The sequence below is a fragment of the Equus przewalskii genome, chromosome 1 (genome assembly GCF_037783145.1).
Source record: "Equus przewalskii isolate Varuska chromosome 1, EquPr2, whole genome shotgun sequence".
NCBI lineage: Eukaryota > Metazoa > Chordata > Mammalia > Perissodactyla > Equidae > Equus > Equus przewalskii.
The window spans coordinates 139,783,642-139,811,028 of record NC_091831.1 but is presented as its reverse complement, the minus strand read 5'-3'; the positions used below and the strand labels follow the sequence as shown (position 1 = coordinate 139,811,028).

The 27,387-nt window shown below is 39.0% G+C and overlaps 1 protein-coding gene and 1 long non-coding RNA gene across 3 annotated transcripts in view; one reads left to right on the top strand and one right to left on the bottom strand.

Annotated features, from left to right (window-relative positions):
- The window catches only part of LOC103546930 (uncharacterized), a 43,820-nt gene extending 27,675 nt beyond the window's left edge, over positions 1 to 16,145 (bottom strand). Inside the window, exons 1-2 of the long non-coding RNA XR_543808.2 lie at positions 16,005 to 16,145; positions 14,793 to 14,906 (exon numbers count right to left, since the gene is read on the bottom strand). This is a non-coding gene — a long non-coding RNA (uncharacterized lncRNA). The remainder of the gene's footprint in view (positions 1 to 14,792; positions 14,907 to 16,004) is intronic.
- Positions 15,661 to 27,387, top strand: part of AP4E1 (adaptor related protein complex 4 subunit epsilon 1) — a 56,846-nt gene continuing 45,119 nt past the window's right edge. Inside the window, exons 1-5 of one of the 2 annotated variants that reach the window (XM_008513838.2) lie at positions 15,661 to 16,454; positions 18,770 to 18,841; positions 21,820 to 21,943; positions 25,702 to 25,775; positions 26,886 to 27,007. In XM_008513838.2, the coding sequence (XP_008512060.1) occupies positions 16,305 to 16,454; positions 18,770 to 18,841; positions 21,820 to 21,943; positions 25,702 to 25,775; positions 26,886 to 27,007 (542 nt within the window). In that variant the 5' untranslated portion in view covers positions 15,661 to 16,304. The remainder of the gene's footprint in view (positions 16,455 to 18,769; positions 18,842 to 21,819; positions 21,944 to 25,701; positions 25,776 to 26,885; positions 27,008 to 27,387) is intronic. The other variant, XM_070580255.1, reaches the window with a different exon arrangement.

Here is a 27,387-nt window from a genome sequence, read left to right as displayed (position 1 = left end):
GGTCAGGGCTTACAACCAGACTTTTTAATACTCATCCCCTGCACCTTCTGGGGAGGCAGGGGTGGCTGCACGTGTGTGTGGGAGGCTGGAGGCTGGTATGCACTGTCTGGTGGGCAGGCTAAGTCCCAGGAGAAGGTGCAGAAGGTGCCAAGCATGCTCAGTGCCTTCCCCAGTGCCCCAGTCAGATGAATCACTCCGTTGGGGAGAACTGAGAGGGGTAAAGCAGGAAGGCAAATGCGCTTCACAATTTTGAAGAAAAAGTGGAAGTTTCTGTTTTATGGAGCTGGGAGAGGGAGAAAATGGCTTCCCCCAGCAATAATGCCCTTTGAGGAACAACTTGCTCTTAGCAGTGTGTAAGAAGGATTGATGTAATTAATTCTGTCACATGATCTAAGCACTGTATTTTTAAAGACTCGACTCTCATTAGCACATTAGGATAGCCTCAGGCCTCAACAGTACTATCACCTCTTTGGAATGCCACTTCTGTTCCCTTTAACTTGAGTCATTTCTGATCACTTTCTACAATGCTCTGGATCAGGGCCTGCTTGAGTATTGAGAACATTCCCATGGTTTCCTTCTGAGAAGAGCTCGGCTTATCAAATCTAGAGCTTCTCTCTCTTTCTTGTCCAGGATTGGAAAGACTATTGGGAAAGTCCTCACAGAGATTTCCTGGGAACTGGATTTCTAAAACAAGTGTCTGTGGGAAAATACTCTCCAGCTGTGAAGGGGGCTCTGTTTCTGCCTATACTTATTTCTCAAGCTCCTTGGGGAAAAGAGAGTATTACAGGTCAAATCCTGTTACATGTAAGCCCGGCTGAACTGTCCAAATACGTGGTGTGGGTTAGAATTTTGCTTCATTGACTATGGCTTGAACTAGTTTGGACATAAGCAGGGCTGTGGAGGGCTCTTGGTAAGATTTTCATTGCACAGGTATTTCTTGTAGAGGAATTTACCTGGTAAACACAAATCTCTTCCAGGTAATGTTTTCATCAGGCTGATTCAGACTGGGGGGCAGGAGTGGGAAAACACTGCGGACACAGTCTGCTGGCTAGTGGTCAAGGCAGAGGAAAGAAAACACAGGATAAAGTCTGTGTGAACTGTGGATCTGAGTCACGGAGGGAGAGGAAGAAAATAGCATGTGTCGTTCTGAAAAAGCTCCTCTTAGGGCAGTTTCTTTTGGCTGTACTGCTGCCTTTCCCCTGGAGACCGTCACAGGGCCGCACTTGGCTCTCCCTGCTGCATTTTCAGACTTAAAAGGAAACCACCTTCAGGCAAGTTCCCTCTTCCTCCCAAGAAAGAAAATAAAAGGAAATTGAGAGTCCTGGTCTCTGAGGAACCTGGGTTGGGTTTTGAATGAACCCAGGACAGTGCCCTGCCATCAGGGACTGGAAAGTCTAGTCACAACTGCGGCTTGCTCCTCTGGCGCCCCCTTGGGCATGAGAGCGGAACTGTGTTCTTTAAAGTTGCCTAAATCCCCACCATAGCAGTCCCCAGAACTCTCCCAAGGATGTCTCCTTTTCTAGGCCTTGTCTTAGCCTGGAGAACTTCCTGACCAACTTCTGGCCATTCTCAAGGTCTCTCTCTTGAAGTTTTTCTCTGGTCACCCCCTATAGATCCTCCTCAATGTATTAATTTTTCTAAACAATTTCTCTCTTTCCATTTCTGCATGCATCTCTGATCACTAAGCCCAGAAAGATCCTGTTGCAAACTGTGAATCAATCATTTCTGAAATTCATTAAAAAATTTTATAGCACAACCAGAGGACCTATAGCTAGAATATACAACTATGTACTGGGGGTTTGGGGGACAAGAAGAAGAAGAAAGAAGATTGGCAACAGATGTTAGCTCAGGTGCCAATCTTTAAAAAAAATTTTATAGTTTTATTGAAATATAATTTACATACCATAAAACTCACCCATTGTAACTGTACAGTCAACGATTTTGAGTAAATTTATAATTATTGTCATAATCTAGATTTAGAACATTTCTAAAACCCCATAAAGTTCCCTCATGTGTATTTGCAGTCAATCCTCAATTTTACCTCCAGTTTCAGGCAACTGCAGTACTGATCTGATTTCTGTCTCTACAGATTTGCCTTTTCTGGTGATACCATGTACGTGGAATCATGCAACACATAGTGTTTTGTATCTGGCTTCTTTCACTTAGCATAATGTTTTTGAGGTTTATCCATGTGGTAGCACGTATCAGTGCTTTGTTCCTTTTTATGGCTGAAAAATAGTCCATTTATAGATATACTACATTTTGTTTATCCATTCATCAGTTGATGAACTTCTGGGCTGTTTCCAGCTTTTCACTATTATGAATAATGCTGCTATGAACATTTCTGTACAAGTCTTTGTGTAAACATATATTTTCATTTCCCTTGGGTAAAAACCTAGTAATGGAATTTCTGGGTCATATGGCAAATTTCTTTAGCTTTTAAAAAAACTAGCAAGTTGTTTTACCATGTGGCTGTTCCATTTTACACTCCTACCAGCAATATATGAAGATTTTCCCACCTCTTCTCTGACACTTGGTATTGTCTGTCCTTTTGATTATAGCCCTGTTGGGTATGTAAGTCTATCTTATTGTGGTTTTAATTTGCATTTCCCTAATGACTAATAATGTCAAACATCTTTTCAGCTGCTTTTTAGCCATTCATATATCCTCTTTGGTGAAATGTGCATTCAAATACTTCCCTCATTTTTTAATTGGATTGTTAGTCTTCTTATTACTAAGAACTTTTTGTATATTTTGGATACAAGTTCTTTATCAGATATACAATTTGTAAATATATACTTTAAAATACAAAATAAAACTTCTATAGTTTTACATTTAAGTCAAGATTCATTTTTTTTTTTAAAGATTGGCACCTGAGCTAACAACTGCTGCCAATCATCTTTTTTTTTTCTGTGCATTTTCTCCCCAAATCCCCCCAGTACATAGTTGTATGTTTTAGTTGTGGGTCCTTCTAGTTGTGGAATGTGGGACACTGCCTCAGCATGGTCTGACGAGTGGTGCCACGTCCGTGCCCAGGATACGAACCAGCAAAACTCTGGGCCACCAAAGTAGAGCGTGGGAATTTAACCACTCAGCCACAGAGCCAGCCCCCCAAGATTCATTTTGAATTAATTTTTGTGTATGGTGTGAGGTGAAGGTCTCAGTTAACTTTTTTTGCATATCGATATCAAATTATGCCAGCATCATTTGTTGAAAAGACTGTCCTTTCTCCATTGAACTGTCTTGGCTACTTCATGGAAAATCAATTGACCATAAATGTAAGATTTTACATATGCCTATCTTTACACCAATACCACACTATCTTTTTTTTTTAAAGATTGGCACCTAACAACTGTTGCCAATCTTCTTTTTTTCCTTGCTTTTTTCTCCCCAAATCCCCCCAGTATATAGTTGTATATTTTAGTTGTGGGTCCTTTTAGTTGTGGCATGGGGGATGCCGCCTCAACATGGCCTAATGAGCAGTGACATGTCTGCGCCCAGGATCCAAACCCTGGGCCGTCGAAGTGGAACATACGAACTTAACCACTTGGCCACGGGGCTGGCCCCAGTACCACACTATCCTGATTACTGTAGGTTTATAGTAAATTTTGAAATTGGCTATTATGAGTCATCTAGCTTCGTTCTTCTTTGTCAAAATTATTTCGGATATTCTATATAAAATTTAGGATCAGACTGGTTGTTAGTGCCAAAAAGGCTGCTGCAGTTTTGCACAGAATCTACAGATCAATTTGGGGAGAATTGCAATCTTAACGATATTGATTCTTTCCAATCCATGAACATGGAATATCCATCCACTCACTTAGATCTTCCACCTATCAACAGACAAAAATTGACAAAATTGAAGGGAGAATTACAGGGCTACAATAGTGGTTGGAGACTTCAATATTCGCTTTCAACAATGGATAGGAAACGAGACAGAAGATTAATAATGAAATAGAGGCCTTGAACAACACTATATACCAATTAGACCTAAAAGACAGATACGGAACACTCTATCCAACAACATCAGAACACACATTCTTCTCAAGTGCAGATAGAATATTCTCTGGGATAGAGTATATGTTAGGCCACAACACAAATCTTAATACATTTAAAAAGGTTGAAATCATACATACATGCAAAGTATCTTTTCTGACCACAATGGAATGAAACAAGAAATCAATAACAGGAAGAAAATTGGAAGTGTGTTGGAATTAAAGAACGTACTCTTAAACAACAAAGAGGTCAAAGAGAAATCACAAGGGAGATTTGAAAATACCTTGAGATGAATGAAAATGAAAACACAACAGACCAAAACTTACTGGATGCAGCAAAACAGTGCCAAGAGGGAAATTTATAATTGTAAACACATACATTAAAAAAGAAAAAGGATTTCAAATAAATAACCTAACTGTACACATCAAGGGACTAGAAAAATAAGAGAAAACTAAATCCAAAGCTAACAGAAGCAAGGAAATGATAAAGATTTGAGCAGAGATAAATGCAATGGAGAATAGAAAAACAACACAAAAATCATTCAAACCAAACTTTATTCTTCAAGATGATCAACAAAATTAACAAACCCTTAGCTAGACTGACTAAGAAAAAAAGAGAGAAGACCCAAAAAACTAAAATCAGAAATGATAGAAACGATATTACTACTGATGCCACAGAAACAAGGATTATAAGAGGATACTATGAACAACTGTATGCCAACAAATTGGATAACCCAGAAGAAACAGATAAATTCCTAGTAACATACAATCTACCAAGACCGAATCATGAAGAAATTGTAAATCTGAACAGACTTATAATTAGTAAGAAGACTGAATCAGTAATCACAAACCTCCCAACAAAGAAAAGCCCAGGTCCAGACGGCTTCACTGGTGAATCTACCAAACATTTAAAGAAGAATGAACAGCAATCCTCTTCAAACTCTTCCAAAAAACTGAAGAGTAAGGAACACTTCTGAACTCATTCTATGAAGCTAGGACAAGGATGTGACAAGAAAAGAAAACTACAGACCAATATCCCTTATGAACATTGATGCAAAAATCTTCAATAAAATACTAGCAAACAGAATTCAACAGCACATTAAAAGGATTATACACAATGACCAAGTGGGATTTATTTCTAGAATGTAATGATGATTCAAGATACAAAAATCAATCAATGTAATAGATCACACTAACAGAATGAAGTGAAATAGCTCATTTGGATTTAATATAATTATGAATATGGTTGGAGTCATGACTGTCATTTTGCTATTTGTTCTCTATATGCCACGTGTTTTTTCTGCTTCTCTGTTCCTATTTTACTGCTTTTTGTCATGTTTAAAAAACATTTTTTTGTATACTTAAGCGGTTACTCTAGGAATTACAACATGCATCTTAATTTATCACAGTCTATTTCAGATTAATAATAACTGAAATAATAATATACCAATAAAATATGTAAATTTTGCCTCAATATAGTTCCATTTACTGTTCCTTCCTTTGTGTTATTATTGTCATACATATTACGTCTATATGTGTTATAAACTCAGCAATACAGTGTTATGACTTATCTCTCACAATCTTTTGTCTTTTAAAGGAGTTCTTAGAAGGAAAGAGAAAATACATATTTCTAGTCTTTTATATTTACCCATATAATGCCATTTTGTGTGCTCTTCATTTCTGTATAAAGTTTGAGTTACCATCTGGTGTCATTTCCTATTAGCATGAAGAAATTTCTTTACCATTTCTTCTAAGGCAAGTCTTCCAGCAACAAATTATTTAATTATCTTGAAATGTCTTTATTTCACTTTCATTTTTTAATAGAAAAGAATACAAATTTACTTAGTATAGGTTTTATCTGACAGAGGAGCCTTCACAAGGAAATGAAGACCTCGCTTTCATTTTCACAGGTCAGTTTTGCTGGATATACAATTCTTGATTTTTCAGTTCTTTGAATATATTACCCCACTGCCTCTGGCTGCCATTGTTTCTAGTAAGAAGTCAACTATTAATCAAACTGGTTTTCCCCTTTACTTGATAAATTGTTTTTCTCTTGCTGTTTTGAATATTTTTCTCTTTGTGTGTTTTATCAAATGTGAGAAGTTTTCAGCCATTATTTCTTTAATTATTCTTACTACTCCATTTTCTTTGTCCTCTCCTTCTAGGACTCCCATTACATGTACGTTGTAATGTAATGGTATTCCACAGATACCATTGATGGTACCCCACAGATCTCTGAGGCTCTGTTTATTTTTCTTCATTCCTTTTTGCTTGTAAGATTATATAATTTCTATTGATCTACCTTCAAGTTCACTGATTATTTCTTCTGCCATCTCAAATTTGCTGTCGAACTTCTCTAGTGAATTTTCAACTATTATACTTTTCAACTTGAGAATTTCCATTTGGTTCTTTTTTTATAGATTGTATATCTTTATTGAGATTATTTACCTGTTAAGTCATTGTTGTCATATATTCTTTTAATTCTTTAAACATGATTTCCTTTAGTATTTTGAAAATATTTATAATAACTGCTTTGAAATCTTTGTCTGCTAAATCCAACATGTGGGCCGTCACTCAAAAAGAGTTTCTTTTTTTTGGGGCCAGCTCCGTGGCTGAGTGGTTAAGTTCACGCACTCCACTGCAGCGGCCCAGGGTTCAGATCCTGGGCGCAGACATGGCACTGCGCGTCAGGCCACATTGAGGCGGCATCCCACATCCCACAACTAGAAGGACCTGCAACTAAGACATACAACTGTGAACTGGGGGGGGGGGGGGGGGGGTTTGGGGAGATAAAGCAGGGGAAAAAAAAGAAAAAAGAAAGAGTTTCTTTTAACTGCTTTTTTTCCTGAGTATAAGTCAGTATACTTTCCTGCTTCTTTGAAACTCTTATAATTTTGTTGCTGAAAGCTGGATATTTTAGATAAAATTCTGTAGCAAATCTGGTTTCTGATTTTTGCCCCCAGTGATAGTTGTTGTTGCTGGTTTTTGTTTGTTTAGTAATACCTGGACTAAATCCATGGATATGTCTCTCTCACATTGTGTGCTCACTGATGTCTCTGGCTTTCTGGGGTCACCCTCATGTCCGGATAGCTTATTGGTCAGCCAATGATTATTCAGAGGTTCTGCTCACATACCCAGAGCCAGTAAGACTTTCATCTTCTGCTATCTATATACGTGGTTTGGGGAGAACTTTCACATTTTAGGCAGTTTTCAAGTCTGCCTTTTACTTTCCAATGGACCCTGTTGTGTCCCTTTTGTGCGCATGTAGCCTCTGGTCAGCCCGGGATGGATGGAGAGCCACTATCTACAGCTGTCTATTTCCTGACCTCTCTGTTACTTTGCTAGCTAGTCCTTGATCCACTGCTTATCTCAATCAGGACTGCAACCTCAGGTTAGCAGATGACACTAGATTTTTACACTTGTTTCCAAATCAAGCGAGTCCCCTCTAGCAGTGAAGCTGTTGGTTATCATGACTTGCTCTACCCCAGTAGATTACAGCACCAGCCAAACTTGGAGTGGGGTGGGCAAGGGCAAGCAGCCCCAGGCAGGAATGCCATGACTCCCTCTATTCTTATCTGATGCGTATTACTTTTTCATGAAGTGACACTTCTCAACTTGTTGTGTGCATTTGATTGATTTCTAGAGCACTGAAATGAATGTTTTTGATAATTTTGCTTTATACCTGTTTTCAATAGACAGGATTTGCTGATCTCCTTTCTCCATTATGTGAGAAGTCCTGTCCTGAAATCCAATTTTTTTATTAGATAAAATTATGTTTTATCCATAGAAAACAAGTAGTTTATCCATAGAAAACAAACTAGATTGTTGTTTGGTAAAAAATTTGTTTCATATTTTATGAATGTTTGGGAAATGCTGAGTTAAAATTAAATAGGGTTCTTTATTACAGAACTTCACAGGGTCATGAATATGCCAAGATGCACTGAACATCCCTAAGAACAAGGTTGTTAGTAGAATACAAATATGCAGCATTTTCCAATTAATTTAGGTATAGAATATCTTTTACAGTGAATATCTATTAACACTTAAGAAACGTAGTTTGCTAAATGCTGGGACAAATGAACTGCTTAGACTTTGGGTCAAATATAGGGATCAGTTATAGTGGATATGGTCATCAATGGGTACTTCTTTATATTCCTACAGGTTATTGCCAGTACTGGAGAAGAAATAAAGAGTGCCCTCCTAGCACCTCTTTCTTCTCGTAATTCTTCTACTGGTTGTGTTTTAATCCCTGACACTCTCAGTTCCCACAAGTCCCATGTCTGAGGCAAATCTATTCTTCTTTTATTTTTTTTTGAGGAAGATTAGCCCTGAGCTAACTACTGCCAATCCTCCTCTTTTTGCTGAGGAAGACTGGCCCTGAGCTAACATCCGTGCCCATCCTCCTCTATTTTATATGTGGGACACCTGCCACAGCATGGCTTGCCAAGCGTTGCCATGTCTGCACTCAGGATCCGAACCGGTGAACCCTGGGCCACAGAAGCGGAAGGTGTGCACTTAATCGCTGCACCACCGGGCCAGTCCCCTGAGGCAAATCTATTCTGACAAAGAAGGTAGAATTGGGGCCTGGATGGGCCTCTGAGTTCCTGGTTTCTTTCCTAAAATAGTTTTAATTTTCCTTATGATTATAAAACATATTACCATTTCCAAAAATTCAGTAAATACCAAAAAGTATAAAGAAAAACATACAAAGTAGCCATAATTCCACCATCCTAGGCAACTACCTTTAGTATTTGGGTATTTATGCTTCTGGATATTTTTCCACGCACACCCCTCCTTCCCACCACACTCTTCATATAAGAAATGTAAAATGAGTGCTTATTAAGTGCCAGGCATTGTGCAAATGTCCAGGCACTGGGCAAATGGTGGGAAACACCTGATCTTGCCCTCAAGGAGCACTCAGCCTAGTGAGGGAAAAAGACATTAAATAAATCAGGCAAATAATTTTATATTTATAAATTGTGATAGATGTGAAATTGATAGGCACTTTGTCAAAGATGGACTCAGACCACACATACATATGCTTTATAACTGTTTCCTTCACTTACATCAATGTATCATAAATATCTTTCCATGACAACAACTAGAGATTCTGTGCTAGAATTGAGAATAGGAAAAACATGCTTCTACTCCTGAGAGTTCAGTTCTAATGGGAGAGAGACATACAAATAGATCATTTCAATTCAATTTTAGCAGAGGTGGTAGAAGGTACAAACATGGGGCAGGGAAGGCTCCACAGAGGAAGTGACACCTGAGATCTGTTTTAAAGGATGAATAGGAATTTTCCAGTTAAGTAAGAGTGGGAGAATATTCCAGGCAGTCAGCATGTGCAAAAACACAAGGAGTTAAAAGTGTGGCAAGTTTAGGGGACTACTGGTAGCTCAATATTGCTAAAACAAAAAAAATGTGAGCCCAAGTCTAGTAGGAAAAGAGGCTATAGAGGTGGGCAATATGAAAGTTATTAAGGGCTCGATCCCCTGGTAAGGAGTATGTGCTTTTTTTGGGGGGGGGTGGGGGGGTAAGGAAGATTGGCCCTGAGCCAACATCTGTTGCCAATCTTCATCTTTTTTTTTCCTCTCCACAAAGCCCCAGCACATAGTTGTATATGCTAGTTGTAAGTCATTCTAGTTCTTCTATGTGGGATGCTGCCACAGCATGGCTTGATGAGCAGTGTGTAGGTCCGCGCCCAGGATCCAAACTAGCGAACCCTGGGCTGCCGAAGTGGACAGTGTGAACTTGACCACTCGGCCACAGGAGTTTGCATTTTATCCATTGGGATATTTTGATCTGAGAATGACAAGGTCAGACTTCTGACAGAGAAAGCTCTCTCTGAATGGCTGGCCAAAAAGAGAAGAAATTGGTGATGGTGGGTGACTAATTAGAAGATTTTTGTAATAAGGACAGAGATGAGGTACTAAAGCAAGATGGCGGCAGGGGGAAATGGAGCAATGGGGGTGGATTAAGCACATTATTAGGGGTAAAAGCAGGGAAAATACTGCCAAATGTTAGACCCAAAGAGCAAGGGGCTGGAGAAAGTTAAATGGAGCTTAGAAGTTGAGGGGGTTGGGAACAGGATGGATGACTCGGAGCCTAGGGGAGAATATGGCTGAGGATAGAGGGTGAGAACTGGGGCCATGCATATGTGTGTGTCCTGGAAATCCCCTTTCAGGTGGTTCCCAGGCACATTCCTGGGACAGCACAGCAACCTTGGAGTCAGTGAGCATAAACCACTGTGGTGCGTCCTGGCCCCATCAACCGAGGGCAGAAATTTTCAGAAAAATGTTACATGAAAACATGATTCCCTAGAGAGATATCCTGAAAAGAAGTGGGCTGAATTCTCTGTGAAGTGGGGGTGGAATCTAAGGCTGTCAAAGTGAAAGCCAATGTTTATGTATAAAATATTTCTGAAGAAACGCATCATAGCAGTTGCTTCTAGGGAGGGGAAGTGGGGGGCTGGGGGAGGGGAAGGAAGGAAGACTTTCTCAGTATAACTTTTGAATTTTGAATAAAGTGAATTTAACATCTATTCGAAATAAAAGTTTTTTTTAAAGAAAGCTGAAGAAATGCACTGAAGAAAAACATTTATTACTCTTTCGCACATCTACATACATTTCCTAGAGAGACAGCTCTGCTTAGAAAGTTTGTGGTGGGGCTGCTGCTATTCTGTGGGGAATAAACTAGTTTGCCCCCCTGCTGTCCTAGGACCACTGCACCTTCTTAAAATGTACTGAGTCACTTCTCTGCCCTATTTTCAGCTCAATGAGAGCCACCTTCCTCTCGGAGCAGAAGAAGAGTCAGAGGAAATCCAGCTCCAGAGGGTTTAATTTAATAGCTTCAATCCCTGTGATAGTATGTCATTCTGAGTGAAATTACCTGGGACAGAGGTGAAGATGAGAAAAGGAGAAAGAAGAGCCCATATTTATGGAAAAAATGGACAGTCTAAAATTATAGGCCTAAAAGAGAACATCCACATCTCCTTCATTGCAGGGCAGGACTTGGAGCAGAGTCTCAGAACGGGGAAGCCACAGGCACCCTCTTCATTGGCAACACCATGCAGGCATGGGGAAACGTTCCAGGCTCAAAGTCTAGACTTAGGGCTCCAATTTCACTTCTGCTCCTAAGGTTGTGTGACCTTGGTCAAGTGGCTTCCACAGTCTAAGTTTCAGTATCCTTTTCTACAAAATTAGGTGATTGGATGTGTGGATGACCTCTAAATTTTCTTTCAGTTCTCACATCCTATAATTTGAAATCTTAACAAGAAGCTAAGAATTCTGTAGCTTTTCCTACCAGACCCTTCACTTCTGGGCTTTTGACATTAGTTTCTTAGCTGTGTTTTCAATTTTTAGCTTTTGTTTTTGTTTTTTTTCCCCTGCTTTTTCTCCCCAAATCCCTCCAGTACATAGTTGTATATTTTAGTTGTGGGTCCCTCTAGTTGTGGCATGTGGGATGCTGCCTCAACATGGCCTGATGAGCGGTGCCATGTCCGCGCCCAGGATCCAAACCAGCGAAACCCTGGGCCGCCGGGGTGGAGAGCATGAACTTAACCACTGGGCCACGGGGATGGCCCCTCAATTTTTAGCTTTTTGAGGTGGAAGTCAGAGGAGGAATGGCAGGAATTGGTGGGGATTCAACGATCTTTGTGCCTGGGTCACAGGGTAGGAAGCTCTGGAAGTTGTTCCAGCAACTTCTTCATCATCTGGTCAGTTGGAGATAATTCTTTTTTCCAAATGTTTCTCTTTTCTAAGAACTCTCTGTCTTCCCTTGCAACCTCTCACCTTATCCCTAAACTCTTTTGCTATTCACTGGCTTATACTCATACATCGATTGATGTGACTGAATGATAAATATAACGATTACTCAATAAATAATTGAGCACCTACTACATACCAGATAAGCAGTTTTCAAACGTTTTGGTCTCAGGACTCCTTTACACGCTTAAAAATTGAGGACCCCCAAAAGCTTTTGTTTATATGGGTTATATCTATAATATCTACTTGAGTAGAAAGTAAAACTGAGAAAATTTTAAGCTATTAATTCATTTTAAAATAGCAATAATAAACCCATTATATGTTAACAACATTAAGAAAAATGAAAAACAGCTATATATTCAAAACAAAAAAAATCAGTGAGAGGAGTGGCATTGTTTTACCGTTTTGCAAATCTCTTCACTGTCAGGCTTAATATAAGACAGCTGGATTCTCATGTCTGGATCTGCATTTAATCTGTTGCTTTGGGGTTTGTGTTAGTTTCCCGGGGCTGCTGTAAAAAATTGCCACAAACTTGGCTTAAAACAACGGAAATGTATTCCCGTAGGGTTGTGGAGGCCAGAACTTCAACAACAATTTCACTGGGTGGAAATCAAGGTGTCGGCAGGGAAGTGCTCCCTCTGGAGGCTCCGGAGGAAAATTCATTTCTGGCTTCTTCCAGCTTCTGGTGGCTCCTGGCATTCCTTAATTTTGTGAGTGCATCATTCCAATCTCTGCCTCAACCTCTCTTCTTTTGTTTTGCGGTGGGTAATCTCCTTCTGCCTCTCTCTTAGAAGGACATTTGTGATGGATCTGGGGCCCACCAGGATAATCCGGGATAATCTCTTTATCTCAAGATACTTAACTTAATCACATCTGCACAAGTTTTACCGCACAAGGCAACATTCACAAATTCCAAGGACTAGGATGTGGACACATCCTCGGCAGCCATTATCAGCCTATCACAGAGTTGTTATTTTGTTTGAAGTTTATGAAGAAAACCTGGTCTCACACAGATACATAATTCAGGGGAAAAAAGAGAGTATTTTAATAGCCTTTTGAAATAACTGCATATTCTTCTTTGATACAACATCAAAACTCAACAGGAAGTAGTTTCTTAAAGGTTTGTTGCAAGGTGGAATTTGAAAACAGTGAACTTTTTCTATCGGGTTACATTAAAATCATTGGTCTAGGGGCCGGGCCCGTGGCCAAGTGGTTAAGTTCGCCCGCTCCACTTCGGCCGACCAGGGTTTCGCCAGTTCGGATCCTGGGCACGGACATGGCATGGCTCATCAGGCCATGCTGAGGCGGCGTCCCACATGCCACAACTGGTGGGACCCACAACTAAAATATACGACTATGTATGGGGGAGATTTGGGGAGAAAAAGCAAAAAAAGAGATGGGCAACATTTGTTAGCTCAGGTGCCAGGCTTTAAGAAAAAAGAAAATCATTGGTTTATATGCACTTTAAATGGATCTTTAGTCTGTACATAATTTTATAACGTCATGCATTGATCATTTGGAAAATATTGGTTCTCTGAGTTATATATATCTTCCAAATGTTGACACCTTTAATTATACAATATAAAAATAGGAGATTCATTAATGTCACCACCAATCTTATCAGAACAGTCCTTATATATTGGGAAATTATCAAATTCCTGGTGGCAGATACACATTTTTCAAAATTTTAATTTTGAAAGCTTGGCAACAAATACTGTCAGTTATTTTCCTGGATGTGACAAACTCATTGTTCATTTTCAAGAAAACCACAGCTTGTTAATCATTAATTCAATAGAAAATTGTGTTCCGTGAAGAAAAGCGGCTGGTTCAGCTTTCAAGTCAAACTATTGCACAAACGAGAAACCTGGGTTGCGCATCAGACCTGCTTTATGTGTACTTCCCGCTTAGCCACACACAGTATTTACAGGAAATGTTCACAAGCGTTGTGATTTAATCAAATTAAGAATCCTTACTGCTTCATTAAAGATATCCTTAGGTGAAACTGGCTTTTTTTCTCTTTTTTAAAATGTGAGCGTGTGTTGGTGAAGAGTACAGTCTGGAGTCTCGGCCTTGATTTATACCAAGATGCCAGCAGCTTTGGCCAGCAGTGCTTTTATATCATAGCGCAGGTATCAGCACAGTTGTTCCAGGATAAACTACGAGATGAAAAAAACTGTTCAACACTTGATTTCAGCACCACTTGTGTTTACTGCCAAGCATTTGTAGAAAAGATCTTCAAGTATTTGTCGGTGCTGACACTGGATCAATACAAGCAAAGCAACAAGTCTAGCTACATCTGTAATTACATAATTTTTGTCCATCTTAAAGCCAGTATAATTCTGCAGATGAGACGTCAACTCAGTCTTATGTTTGCAGCTAAATTTCTATTTTGGTGAGTGACTACATCTTTGGAGAGCAGCACTGCCATGATTTCTTTGACTGATTTTTCATCTAGCAGGCACAGTAATGCACAGGCTTTATTAGTCTCTCAGCTATCATATGCTCTCTTCAGCCAGTGCAACACAATAACTTAACCTGTAAGATGCTTCAGTGGGTTTTTCATTTCTAGTTTGAAAAGTGGTAAGAAAAAAGCTTTGGCTTTTAAAGCGTTTATCATGTTTAAAATATTTAATTTCCTTTCTTTTAAACTCTGAATGATTGGTCTCAAAATGATGCCTCAACTTAACTGGCACCAAAATAGTATCTGAAAATGTTCTGTTGACTAAGACAAAATAAGCTAAATTATTAACATCTCTAAACCCAAAGAAAAAATGAAGTTTTGGGCACAATTTCCATTTTTTTTTGGTGAGGAAGATTGGCCCTGAGCTAACATCCATGCCAATCTTCTTCTATTTTGTATGTGAGACACTGGCACAGCACAGCTTGATAAGCTGTGTGTAGGTCCAGCCGAGATCTGAAACCACCAACCCAGGCCAATGAATTGGAGCTCAAGAACTTAACCACTATGCCACCGGGTCAGGCCCATACTTTTCTTTCTTGTTTACAGTTTCACCCAGACTCTTCTCTTTACCTGAGTCAGAGAAGCCTCTGATATTGACCTCAACATCTTTTTCAGCATCTTTAGATACGAGAGGGTTAGGAAAGCAAGTCTTCTAATCTTCCTTTTGTAAGCCAATGAAAGATCCTAAAAATTAAAAAAAATATATATATCAACAAAATTTTCTTTTAGAATAAAATATTACATTTTAAAAGAATAAAAGTTTTAGATAAAATTTAAATACAACAGTTTTCAATAAATTAAAAAATTCTTGCAAAACAAGTCAACAAAGTGAGCTTTTTTCTTATGTTTCTGCATAGGTCCAAGGACAATTTAGGGATTTCAAAAAAACGTGTATTGTATAATTAATGAGGTTACAGAGAATAGGCACAAGTGAAGATAGCTTGTAAGAACACACTAGAAGTACGGAAGACAAGCTGAGAATCTCTGACAACGTGTATATTTATACTCTAAACCTTAGAAAGTTCTAGAAAACACAACAGTACCCAAGCATACATTTCACTAACCAATAGGGCGACTATAAATCATCTATTCTCTTGAAAACTTCTCTGTGCACTCCCGAGAGGATGAGCGCAAAAACAGCAAATAACGTTAAGTAATATTACGAATATAGTTTTGACTTTGTGGATCCCCTGGAAGGGTCCGGGACCCTCGGAAGTCACCAGACCACATTTTGAGAACCACCGTATGTACTAGATTCTGTTCTAGGTCGAAGTTGGGGTAATAGCAATGTTAATAAGGGTCTCCATAGGGAGATAAATATTTATGTAGCAGCAACTGTGATCAGTTCTAAAATGGAAAAGAAGCGAGCGTAGTGAGAGGGTAGGCCAGGGAGACCTATCCTTATCTGCCGGGCCAGGGACGTCCGCTCCAGGAAGGTGACCTTTAAACTGCGACCTGCTGAGTAGGAGTCGGCCGGGGGGAGGGGGTTGCCCGCCCGACCGCTTCTCTTTCCCGGCTGCCTCCCCAAATCCCAAGATGAGAGGAGTGGATGGGAAGCGACAGTGGCCACGAGTCCCCCGTACGCGGCGGGCTCTGAACCTGGTTGGATGACTCCGCAGAACAGAATCAACACCACCAGAGTCCCCAGCACCGCCAGGGCGAGGGCCCCGCGTCGACCCCGCCCCTCGGGGTGCGGTGGAAGGAGGCGGGCGGATTGCTCGGCTACAGGGAAATGGAGACCTTCGGGGACGAAGTCTAAGAAGGACGGGCCCCAGCGGCTACCTTAGGAGGACCACGAGACGCCCGAGATCCCAGGGTTGCCATCGAAACGGGAGCGTCGGTCCTTCTATTGGTCTACAGGAGGCCAACCTCTGCGAGCAGGCCTGGCGCGCTGCCTTTCTGCCGCGGACTCTCGCGCCCTCCGGCGGCCTCTCTCGAGAACGACGCTGTGTTTGTCCAGCGGGACGCGAATAAAGATTTCTTCTTCAAACAAACAGGAAGTGCCTACGGAGGCCGGGCGGGCGGCTGGGCAGGGGCCGGGCATGAAGCCGGGCGGCGACCGGAGAACGGGCGGCGGCGGCGATGAGCGACATAGTGGAGAAGACGCTGACGGCGCTGCCGGGCCTCTTCTTGCAGAACCAGTCGGGTGGCGCCCCGGCGGCCGCCAAGGCGTCCTTCTCCTCGCGGCTGGGCAGCCTCGTCCGCGGCATCACCGCGCTCACCTCCAAGCACGTAGGTGCCCGCCGCGCTGGGAGGTCGGGGGCGCCCGGGGGAGGCCCCCGCGCTGGGAGGCCCTGGTCCGGCGGCCAGCCTCCGGGGTGGGCCCTCCGGCGGGGTCAGGGACAGCGTGTGTGTCTGTCTGTCCTTGAGTCTGTTTGCAAGCTTCACTTTCCTGCCCGGACTGACAACTGGGAGGCCGGGTTTCCTCAGTTGACCCTGACCTGACTCATTATCATCTAGGGGCAAATCTCTAATCTTTGAGTCTCCAGGTGTTTCCTGAACGTTGAAGTGCAAGAGTACCAATACATATTTCATAGGTTGTTTTGACGATTAGATGAGACTTCCAGCGTGTGAAAACACCAAGTGAACGTGTCAGCATTTTTCACCTTCTACGAAGTTTCTTTCCCTGCTCAAGTTCTTTCTCTCCCCCAGTTCTTTCAACTTCTAGAGGTCACACACCGGAACAGACTCTGCCATACCAATATGTTTGGGGAGCTTGAGGTTCTTAGGTTAGACCAACGGGCTGGGCAAAGAAAAAGCATTAATTTTTCCAAAATGTAAAATTTGCTGAGTAAGTCGCTGTCTCAGAGGGGCTTCGAAAATGAGCAGTTGTAATAGAAGTTATTAAGTTCCCACAGACTTTTGGTAGTTGCATGAGTTGTGTAAGAACCTGATTCAAAGCTTCAAGGAGTTTCTATTTTAGAAAAAGATGGTGTGTTTTGTCATAATTTGTTCAAAAGATATTTATGGAAGAGGTTATGTGTTACACCCTGAGGAAATAGAATGAAACATTTTCTTTTCCCAAGGAATTGATCATTCGTGTTGGGCTTAAAACAAGTCTAAGCAGTATGCAATGAAATCTAACTGCCAGGAGAGAAGAAAAGATGGAGTGGGTTTTCTTCAGCGTGCTCTGAGGGTTTAAAATGTGCTTTTAAAACTGAAATAGGGTGCTGTACTGCAGAGGGCCTGCTTCACGTTCAGAAATCATTATTTGTGGACTAAATATTGTTTGTCTTTTCTTTTTTTTAAAGATTGGCACCTGAGTGAACATCTGTTGCCAATCATTTTTTTTCTTTCTCCTTCTTTTCCCCAAAGCCCCCCAGTACACAGTTGTGTATTTTTTAGTTGTGGGTCCTTCTACTTGTGGCATGTGGGACGCCGCCTCAGTGTGACCTGATGAGCAGTGCCATGTCTGCGCCCGGGATCCGAACCGGTGAAACCCTGGGCTGCCGAAGAGAATCATGCGAACTTAACCACTCAGCCATGGGGCTGCCCCTAAATATTGTTTGTCTTAATGTTTTGTCGTTTGCTAATTTTTATGAGTGACTGAATGAAATTAAAAAAGTTATTTTTGGTCTTAAATTGCAGTTTCAAACTGTACATAAGGCGTCTAAATGTGGCAGTACTTCACTAATAGTTCTTGATTAGCCACCTGATGGACGTCTGCTAATTCAGTGTATGATTTAAAGATAGCGTTATATTAGCCAAAAATGGGGCCAATTTCTGAAGTGCTTAAGGAGGTGAAATACAATGCAGACACCAGATTGGTGTATTTGTTGTGTGTGTGAGAGAGAGATGGGAAGTGAGGGAAAGGATTTGAGGAAAAGAAGAAAAGGATAGGGAAGAATATGGTTTAAGGGAAAAAGATGGATTTCTGTTTCTGCCTTCTTACCGTATTTCTCTATTCCATGAAGACATTTTACTTTTTTTTTTTTTTTTGAGGAAGATTAGTCCTGAGCTAACTACTGCCAGTCCTCCTCTTTTTGCTGAGGAAGACTGGCCCTGAGCTAACATCCGTACCCATCTTCCTCTACTTTATACGTGGGACACCTACCATAGCATGGCTTTTGCCAAGCAGTGCCATGTCCGCACCCGGGATCTGAACCGGTGAACCCCGGGCTGCCGAGAAGTGGAACGTGTGAACTTAACTGCTGCACCACTGGCCAGCCCTGGAAGACGTTTTACTGTTAAGGGGAAAGTGTGAGAACATTATCCTGGGCTAGTACATGAAGAATTTCTTTTCTGCTTTCTCTTTACCATTAATTTTTAAAAAAATTTTCTGCTAAACTGTCCTTTAGGGGACAGTAACAGTGAACAAAAGAGGAATGGTGGGTTAGCCTGGAAATATTTATTCTTTCCAGGAATGATTCTGAGGGTTGGAGAAATGCCTTTAGGCAAATCTTAAGCACATAATTTTTATAACTCTCCTTTAGAATATGGTTTCTTTTTTTATTGAAAGTATTATAAATTATATTTTTCCTTTAGAAAATGATTCTACAGTTTAAAAAGATAGCTATTCATGCATTTAAATATTTTCACTTTTTCAGGAGGAAGAGAAATTAATCCAGCAAGAATTGAGTAATCTGAAAGCAGCTGTTTCCGCTCCTACTACGACACTGGTAAGGTTGCATAGTCAGTGTCAGCACGTTTGAATTTGAAATCTGATCCACTGTGGACTTGATAGTGGCATCTAATTGATCAGTTGCTAAAATCTGATTTATCGTAGTCAAATCCGTTATGGATGGTAGCAAGTCAGACATTAACTTTAGCCTTTAGTTATTGACTGGCTGCACCAGAGTAAGAGTTGCTCGACTGATGTCACTGCCAACGTGACGATAATAACATAAATGTGGCAATCCTCCCGGGACTTCACTGCTGATATTTTTGTTTTAATGTTGTGCACTGAGAAAAGGTTAGAATATATCATTTAAAATAATGTTTTTGGACCAGAATTGACATATTGTAGATCTCTTGTTTTACTATTATAGGTTGGCTGACAGGTTTGAAAATGATTTTCTTGCTGTAAAACGGAGTATAGTGCACAACAGTTAAATCAAGATCCAGTGTTAAAAAAAATTTGGTTCCATATCATTTGATTTTTCAAACTGCATTCATTCAGCAACTATTTAATGAGCGGCCACTACATGCAGGCCGCTCTGAGACCATCCCTGCCTAGTTAAAGACCTCCTTTTGTTTTGTTTTGTTTTTTAATTTTCTTGTGGTTTCATATAATGAGGTTTTCCCAAGCCACATTTATTCAGCAAATATTTAGTGAGTGCCTTCTGTGTGTAAGTCACTGTGGGAATGTATTTCTAATAAAAATATTGGGGTGATGATTTTGCATGAGCACATGATCATGTATGTGAATAAACTTGTAAAGTCTGAGAAAATGTGTATATTTCCTTTTATGACATTAGTAATATGTGGGCAAATGAAACTCAAAACATGATTAACCTGATATATCCATGTGTATATATGTACGTATGTGTGTGTGTATAGATATGTATGTGTGTGTATTTATAAAATCACTGTCCGTCATTATACTTGATAGAAATGTTAAACAGAAATGGTTTCTGTCTTTGTACTTTCCATTTTCTATAATTGGCATCAGTAAATATAATTTTTCTTGCTACCAGGCATAAACCTGGTGTGGACAGAGCTAAGATAAATAGGTAGAAGTTAGGGAGCCAGAGTTTGGAAGGAAGATTTTCTAATAGTTATGGCTACCCAGCTCTGGGCATACTTTACAGAGTAGTCCGTCCCCGAGGTGGTCATGGAGAGGTTGGGTGACATTCGTTAGAGATATTGTAAAGCAAATTCCTGCTTGGGAAAGGCACTTTCTTCTCCAAAAATAAGAGAATAATAGTGTATGCAATATAATTTTACTTAAAGTTCATAATGACTTTTGAAAAACGCTGAGATAAAATGTTATAAAACCAGAATTGATAATTAATGGCTTAAATGAAGTCTTTTGTTTTAATTGATGCAGAAACCTTTGAAGAGGGACTTCCAGTATCTTTTAAGCTTGTTTTCTCAGTATTTAGTAGTCTTAATTAATGTGCTAATGAATTAACTATGGTTACTGTAATCACAAGTGACCTGAATTAAATTTTATTCCCCTAAGATTTTCTTATGGTTTCTTTTTTTTTTTTTAAGATTTTATTTTTCTTTTTTCTCCCCAAAGACCCCCAGTACATAGTTGTATATTCTAGCTGTAGGTCCTCCTAGTTGTGGCATGTGGGACGCCGCCTCAGCGTGGCCTGATGAGCGGTGCCATGTCTGCGCCCAGGACTGGAACCGGCGAAAACCTGGGCCGCTGAAGCAGAGCACGAGAACTTAACCACTCAGCCACGGGGCCAGCCCCGATCTTACGGTTTCTTTTTAAACTCTTCATGTTTACACACACACACACACACACACACACACGTATATATGTGTGTATATACATAAATGGAATATATATATGAATAAAATGTTGAACATTATTATCCTTACTTTAAAACATTTTATTTTGCTGTTTTCTAAGCATTTTGTGATTTAGTAATCCTGTAATGTACTAACCCTAACCAATTTTTAGATGTTAACATAGTCTGTGAGCTTTTCTTATTTTGAAACACATTTTATTTATATTTTTAATTTCAGATGAAAATTTGCTGTAAATATTGAGAATGCAAATATCATACTAATAAAACAAATTTATAGAATCTCCTAAAACACCTTACTAGCTTGTGTTGTAAATATTAAAAGACCCAGTTAAAAAGTTAAATATTGAAATGGCTATACCATTAATGAAGTCGTGCCCTTCAGTTCATGTAATTGTGAGGATTGTTGAAAAGAATTCCTATAAAGCAAACTTTTGCATATTATATAGAACATAATAATTCTGAAGAAAGTCCAGGTGCAATTTAGTTTTTAAATGTGAAAAATATTTTTGTTATAGAAATTACTACGGACCTGTGGGGAATTTTATGGATGTTTTCATTTGACAAATGTATATTACAATGATGTGCTGCATTCTAGAAGCCAATCAGATTACTATAGGTGAAATTTTTTATGAGGAGCATGTGTCTCATGTTATAACCAAATTTTACACAGGGGCACCTAGAATTAGAAATAGCTACAGTTGGGGGCTGGCCCCGTGGCCTGGTGGTTAAGTTCAGCGTGCTTCACTTCAGTGGCCTGGGTTTGGGTTCAGTTCCAGTTGCGGACCTATAACCTATACCACTTGTTGGTGGCCATGCTGTGGCAGTGACCCACTTACAAAATAGAGGAAGATTGTCAAAGATGTTAGCTCAGGGCGAATCTTCCTCAGCAAAAAAAAAAAAAAAAAAAAAAAAGCCTGCTACAGTTGATTTATTTTATAGTGTTGTCACTAAAAAAATATTGAAATAATTTTACTAAAATGAGTATTGTTGGTAGTTAAGTTTGGGAGCAACTTTTATTTATAAAGTCTGACTTGGGATGATTAATTTATAATATATATGTTATCTCTTCAGTGCCAGGATTAAAGGATTCCCCTGTTACATGATTACAACATAATAAAAAAAATCAGAACATTCTGTTTGTCTATACAGTTACTGGATATTTTGCTTTTCAGAAAATGATGAAGGAATGTATGGTGAGACTTATATATTGTGAAATGCTTGGATATGATGCTTCCTTTGGCTATATACATGCAATCAAGTTGGCACAACAAGGAAATCTTTTAGAAAAAAGAGTAGGTATGTATGTATTTAAGACTTTTATACTTAAAGTTGTTCTTAAAGTTTCAGCTACTACCTAGAATGAATGATGCCAGGTAATTAGTATGTTTTTAGAATATTGCCTTGTAATTTCCAAAGCTTTAAAAAATAACACTTCAAAAACTCAAAGCCTGTAAATGAAATCAATTTTCCTAATCTGTACCATTTTGGAGTTATAAAGAAGATTAAAAATCACCGCCTGATCTTTTGATGGTGGTTTGATGCCTGTATATAGTTGTCAAAACTTGTTAAACTGTACACTTAAAATGGGTGAATCTTCTTGTATATAAATTATACCTCAGTAAAGCTGATTTTAATAAGTCTGTCTGACCTCATCAGTTTAATGATCGGAAACGTTTCTTAGTAGAATAAAACTGAAATTGACTTAAATAATTTTAAATTTCCTGTTGTCAGTTTCACAAATGTTAGCTATGAGGATTAGAGGTTTCTTTTTAAAAATGTTATCTCTGTAATCAAGCTTTAGGGCTATTAGGAAGAATCCTTTCAAGGACCTAAATATTTCTATTCATATAGGTTCAGCTTTATATCAGAGTTCCAAGGAGGAAGCTCTTTAGAATAATAGAGTAGAACATATTCTTTATTCAGAGGGGTTGATAGTGTCATGTTGTCAAGGACCAGCATTCGTCACAAGTTATATTGACCTGTGCTTTCAGATGATGTGGTGGGGTGGGGGATGTCTTTGGTAAAGATTCGGAGACTGTATGCACACAGTATTCCACTTGTTAAACCTCACTCCACCCAAAATACTCTTCTATCTTGTAGATTTGTTGTATTTTTTCCTCCAAGAAGAATATCCTCTGGTATCCTGTCTCTCCCTTTCCGTATTCCAAATTAACTTTTAACTCTTCTGTGATCACTCGGGTGGCTCCTCCCATCTGTTATCTTATGGTGTTGTCTTTGCATATATTAATGTCTTAGCTCCTGAACCAATTCTAAGATCACTAAAGGCTGGAAATTTTGGAAACAATAGGTACTCAATAAATATTAGATGGTTAGTGGGGTAGTTATTTTGTACAACTATTGCTACATTCTGCTTCTTAGACTTTCTTGTAATTTTTTTCATTTTCAATGTAGTTTTATTTTTAAAATATGTAAAGTGTTATTGGTTCAAAAGTTAGGGCCTTAAGCAAAGATGAAATCAGAGAAGTCTCACTTTCGTCCCTAGCCCCTCTACCCAGTTTGTCCGTTACGCCCATAGGAACTATTTTCCTTAGTTTTTGGTTACTCTTTCCATTGTTTCTTGTTGAAAAAACAAGCAAATGCATGGATACACACTCACACATTCCCACTTACACAAAAAATAGCATGCTATATAGATTATTCTACACCTTGTTTTGACATCTTCACACTTTTATCCAGTTGCAAAGTTTTTGTTGGGTGGATGGATGTACCAGTCTTTTCAACCAGGTCAAACCAGGCTTAGAGGCCCTCAGGTTCCTCTTTCTGAGGAAGATTCACCATGAGCTAACATCTGTGCCAGTCTTCCTCCATTTTGTATGTGGGTCGCTGCTTCTGTATGGTTCCGTACGACTGGTGTAGGTCCATGCCCGGGATCTGAACCCAGGCTGCTGAAGTGGAGCATGCTGAACTTAATCACTACGTCATGGAGCTGGCCCCATGGCATTTGGGTTGTTTTTCATTTTTTGCTCTTATAAATAATGTTGCAATGAATAACCTTGTACATGTATTATTAGTAGGTAGGGTGGCTTATCTTAAAGAAGACCTCAAAGTCATTTTTATTGAAATTTATCATCTTCCATAGGAAAATACTGTATTGCCAACTAGAGAGAGAGAGATCTGCAACTATCAGATATTCTTTATATGTGCTAATGAGCGGAAGTTGTTTTTTGAGACAGCATTTAAGCCTTTTATGTGTCTCTACTCTGATACTATTGCTTCATCCACTCTCCTGAGATTTCTAAGGCTAGCTTTGGTGCTTTCTCTGATGGAGAATATCTTCTTATTTTTTATGTGAATATTGTTGAATAAATAAATTTCAGTACCCATTAATTCAGGCATTATGTTAGGTGCTTTATCTTGTGAGATAGTATTTCATTTTACACAGGAGAAAGCTGAGGTTTAGAAAGGTCAAGTAACTTGTCCAGGGTCACAGAGCTAATAAGTGGTGGAGCCAGAATATGAAGCCAAGTTTCTATGAGTCAAAGCCTGTGTTCTTATTCTATACTTCACTCTTAGTCATATCAAATATACTCGATAATCATAGTTGTTATTCTTTGTTTTCCTGAAACCTTTTTCATTTTTTGAGTCACAGAATATCTTTTTCTGTTTCCTGATTGTCAAAACAGCATAGTCTCTGTAACAGATAGATTAAGGTTTCATTGAGATGGTCTTGGATTAGTTTGTTGATCTTGTACCTTGATATTTGTGACTTGGTTATGGGTGATACCTTAGCTGAGCAAATGAGTTTTCAGCATTCTGAGAAGACCTAATCTCTGCTTTAAATGCTCTCTAGAGTTTTTCTCATCTGTTTCTTGGCTCCGGTTAGTTCTTTTTTCTCTTTCATAATTGTGGGAGTAATAGCTCTGCTCCTCTGACCTTCAGTGAAGATGTTGCAGTGGGTCACGCTGCTACTTCTTGGTTGTGAGAATAGGAAGTTTCTAACAGTTTTCCCCTGTTTCCCAAAAGACACAGACAGTATGGATGCTGGGTAATGATGGGGATAGTGAACATTAGAATCCCTAATAAAAAGGCTGAAAGAATTGAGGAGAATGAAGAACAATGAGCATGGGAGTCAGGGAATAGAGCCTCAAAGTAGACTGTGTGGAGAGACGTTACAGCATGGGGGTTAGGAACAAGCTAACTGCTGACTGGGTTTGAGTCCTGGCTCCACCATGTAATAGCTATAGACTTTGGGCAGTTACCCTTTTGGGAGCCTCATTATTATATTGGGAATGATAATAATACCTACCTCATAGGGTTGTGAGGATTAAACAAGGTGAGGCTTGTAACGTACTTGACCCATCCTAACTGTCTAACAAATGTTATCAATATGAAGGGTGACAGGAAAATGAAATGGAGCTTCTAAATTCCTTGCACATGGCATTTGTCACAGTATTAAGGTATTTTCTCACTTCTAAGATGTACTTTTTTGTGTTTTAATATTACTGAAATAAAAATGCTTAAGGTCAATGAGTACATTTGATATGGTAGACAGTGTTTCTTTCTTCAGTAACTATTCATTCAATAGTACGTCTTCAAATAGAGAAAATAAGGTATTATTTATGGCTGAATATATGATTTACATTATATGGGTTGGTATTAGGTAGTGCATTCAGTAATACAAATAGCCAGGAACTCACTGTTAACTGTAGTAGCTATTAGTTTTTGAGTAATTATATGTTTAGCTACAAGATAGAAAATGTTTTGATTGATTGTGTAGAGATTTGCACAGGAGATAGAAGGCATATATTCCTAATGTCATTTACAGAACTTTTAAGCTGGTACACATAGCCTCTTTTCCATTTCAGGTATGTCCTGGGAAATACATAATTGTGAAAGATTTCAGGAGGAAGATGACCTGAAATCTTACTTACTGAAGTTTTTGAACCTCCTGTTTTGCAATTTGTTTTTATATTTACCTGTAACTGGTATTTTTGACCCTTGAATTTTGGAATATGTTATTGCTTTGTTTAACTTCTCAGGAAAAGTTAATTTTTGGCAGGTAATAATAAGAGTTTTTCCCTCCAATTTTATAGGTTATTTGGCTGTTTCTTTATTTCTCCATGAAAATCATGAGCTGTTGCTTCTCCTGGTGAATACAGTTGTAAAGGTACTGTATTGTGTGTTGGTTAATATGAAGTCTTAAATTATTCCTGCAAGCGTCTGACATTTCTCCTTAATCCTATTGAATTAGACATTTTTGGAAGAAGGTAGGCTTACAGAATGGGCTTAGAATGGTCTTTTAGATCAGTTTCTCCATCTGTAAAGTGAGGATAAGAAGAGAACTTAACCAAGTTGTGAGGTTTAAATGAAGCACTGTGTAAAGTAGTAGTTGTTGCTGCTGCTGTTATCACTGTTTGATTTAAAAAAGCAGAGTTGGAATTATAACTGAGATCTCCAGACTCCTAGTCAGGTACACTTTCCAGGCTGTTGTCTTTTTCTTTGGGGTCTGTTCTAAAGGGGTATAGACATAAATTGAATAATTGAAGTCTTTTAAATTCTAAAAGTCATTTTAAAGGAGAGTGGAGTATAATTGAGTTACTGAAATGTACAGGTAATAAAAATACAATTTAGTCCACACTCACAGTATTTTTTCCTGTAAAACTTTTAATCAAAATTGGTAATGAAGTATAGTTGAATTGCTCAGCTTTTTCGTGTTTATCTTATGTCAGTCTTTTGATATGTGAGTCTGTGTGTGTATGTGTAGTACTTACTGAATTTTAAGTCATATACCTTATTAAAGTTACAAGTAGCTTAAATTTTTCCAAACTTTCAGAAACATATTTTCAGCTTCTATTAGAATGCTTTATAAACTTTGTGTTTATGTGAGCCGCTATGAATGCATGCATTTTATTGTATATATTCGAGAATTACTTCCTTTTAAACTTCCACTTGTATCATTAACAAGAAAAAATTCATAAAATTGTTTTATTAGTTTAGAGAAGTTTTAAAGGCTGTAATAAAGGAGACTACTTTGACCAGTGTTAGAACAGAAAAACAATCTCCTTTTGGATCAGTTGCTTTTTTGGCTATATTTGTCTAATGACTCTATTAAGGCAAATGAAACAGGCATATTCGTATAAAATAAGAGGTAAGCCTGACTATACGAATTAATTATAAAGTTAGTAAAAAACTGGTAAGTATGTATGACTTAAGGATGTTGAGCTCACTATCCCAAGTTTCAAAATTTGCACTGAAGGTTTTTCTTTTCTTACGTCAGGACTTGCAGAGCACTAACCTGGTAGAAGTATGTATGGCACTTACTATCGTCAGCCAGATATTTCCTCGAGAAATGATTCCAGCTGTTCTTCCATTAATAGAAGATAAGCTTCAACATTCTAAGTAAGTAAATTCTTTTTGAATAGGTGTCTGTACTATATGTTTCAAAACAAAACATTTACACTCAAAAATCTGTTGTAACTTTAACTTAATGCAACCAGGGTAGAAGATATTCTTTGATTGCCAGATATAGTGCCATAATCCCCGATAGCATTGTCCTTTATTTTTACGTGGGTTTAGAAAAATGTTACGCAGCTTTCTCAAGTTAAACTGAGACAGAGGCTTGGTGTCAGGAATCCTTGGCTCTCCTCCCACTGGTGCCACTAATCAGCAGTGGTTGTGTTTTTCCCTTGGCTATATGGGGTTGGTTGAAGCTCCTTAGTTCTCACAGGGTTGTTTTGAGGATAAAGTGAAATAATGGAAAACATTTGGAAATGGTTCAA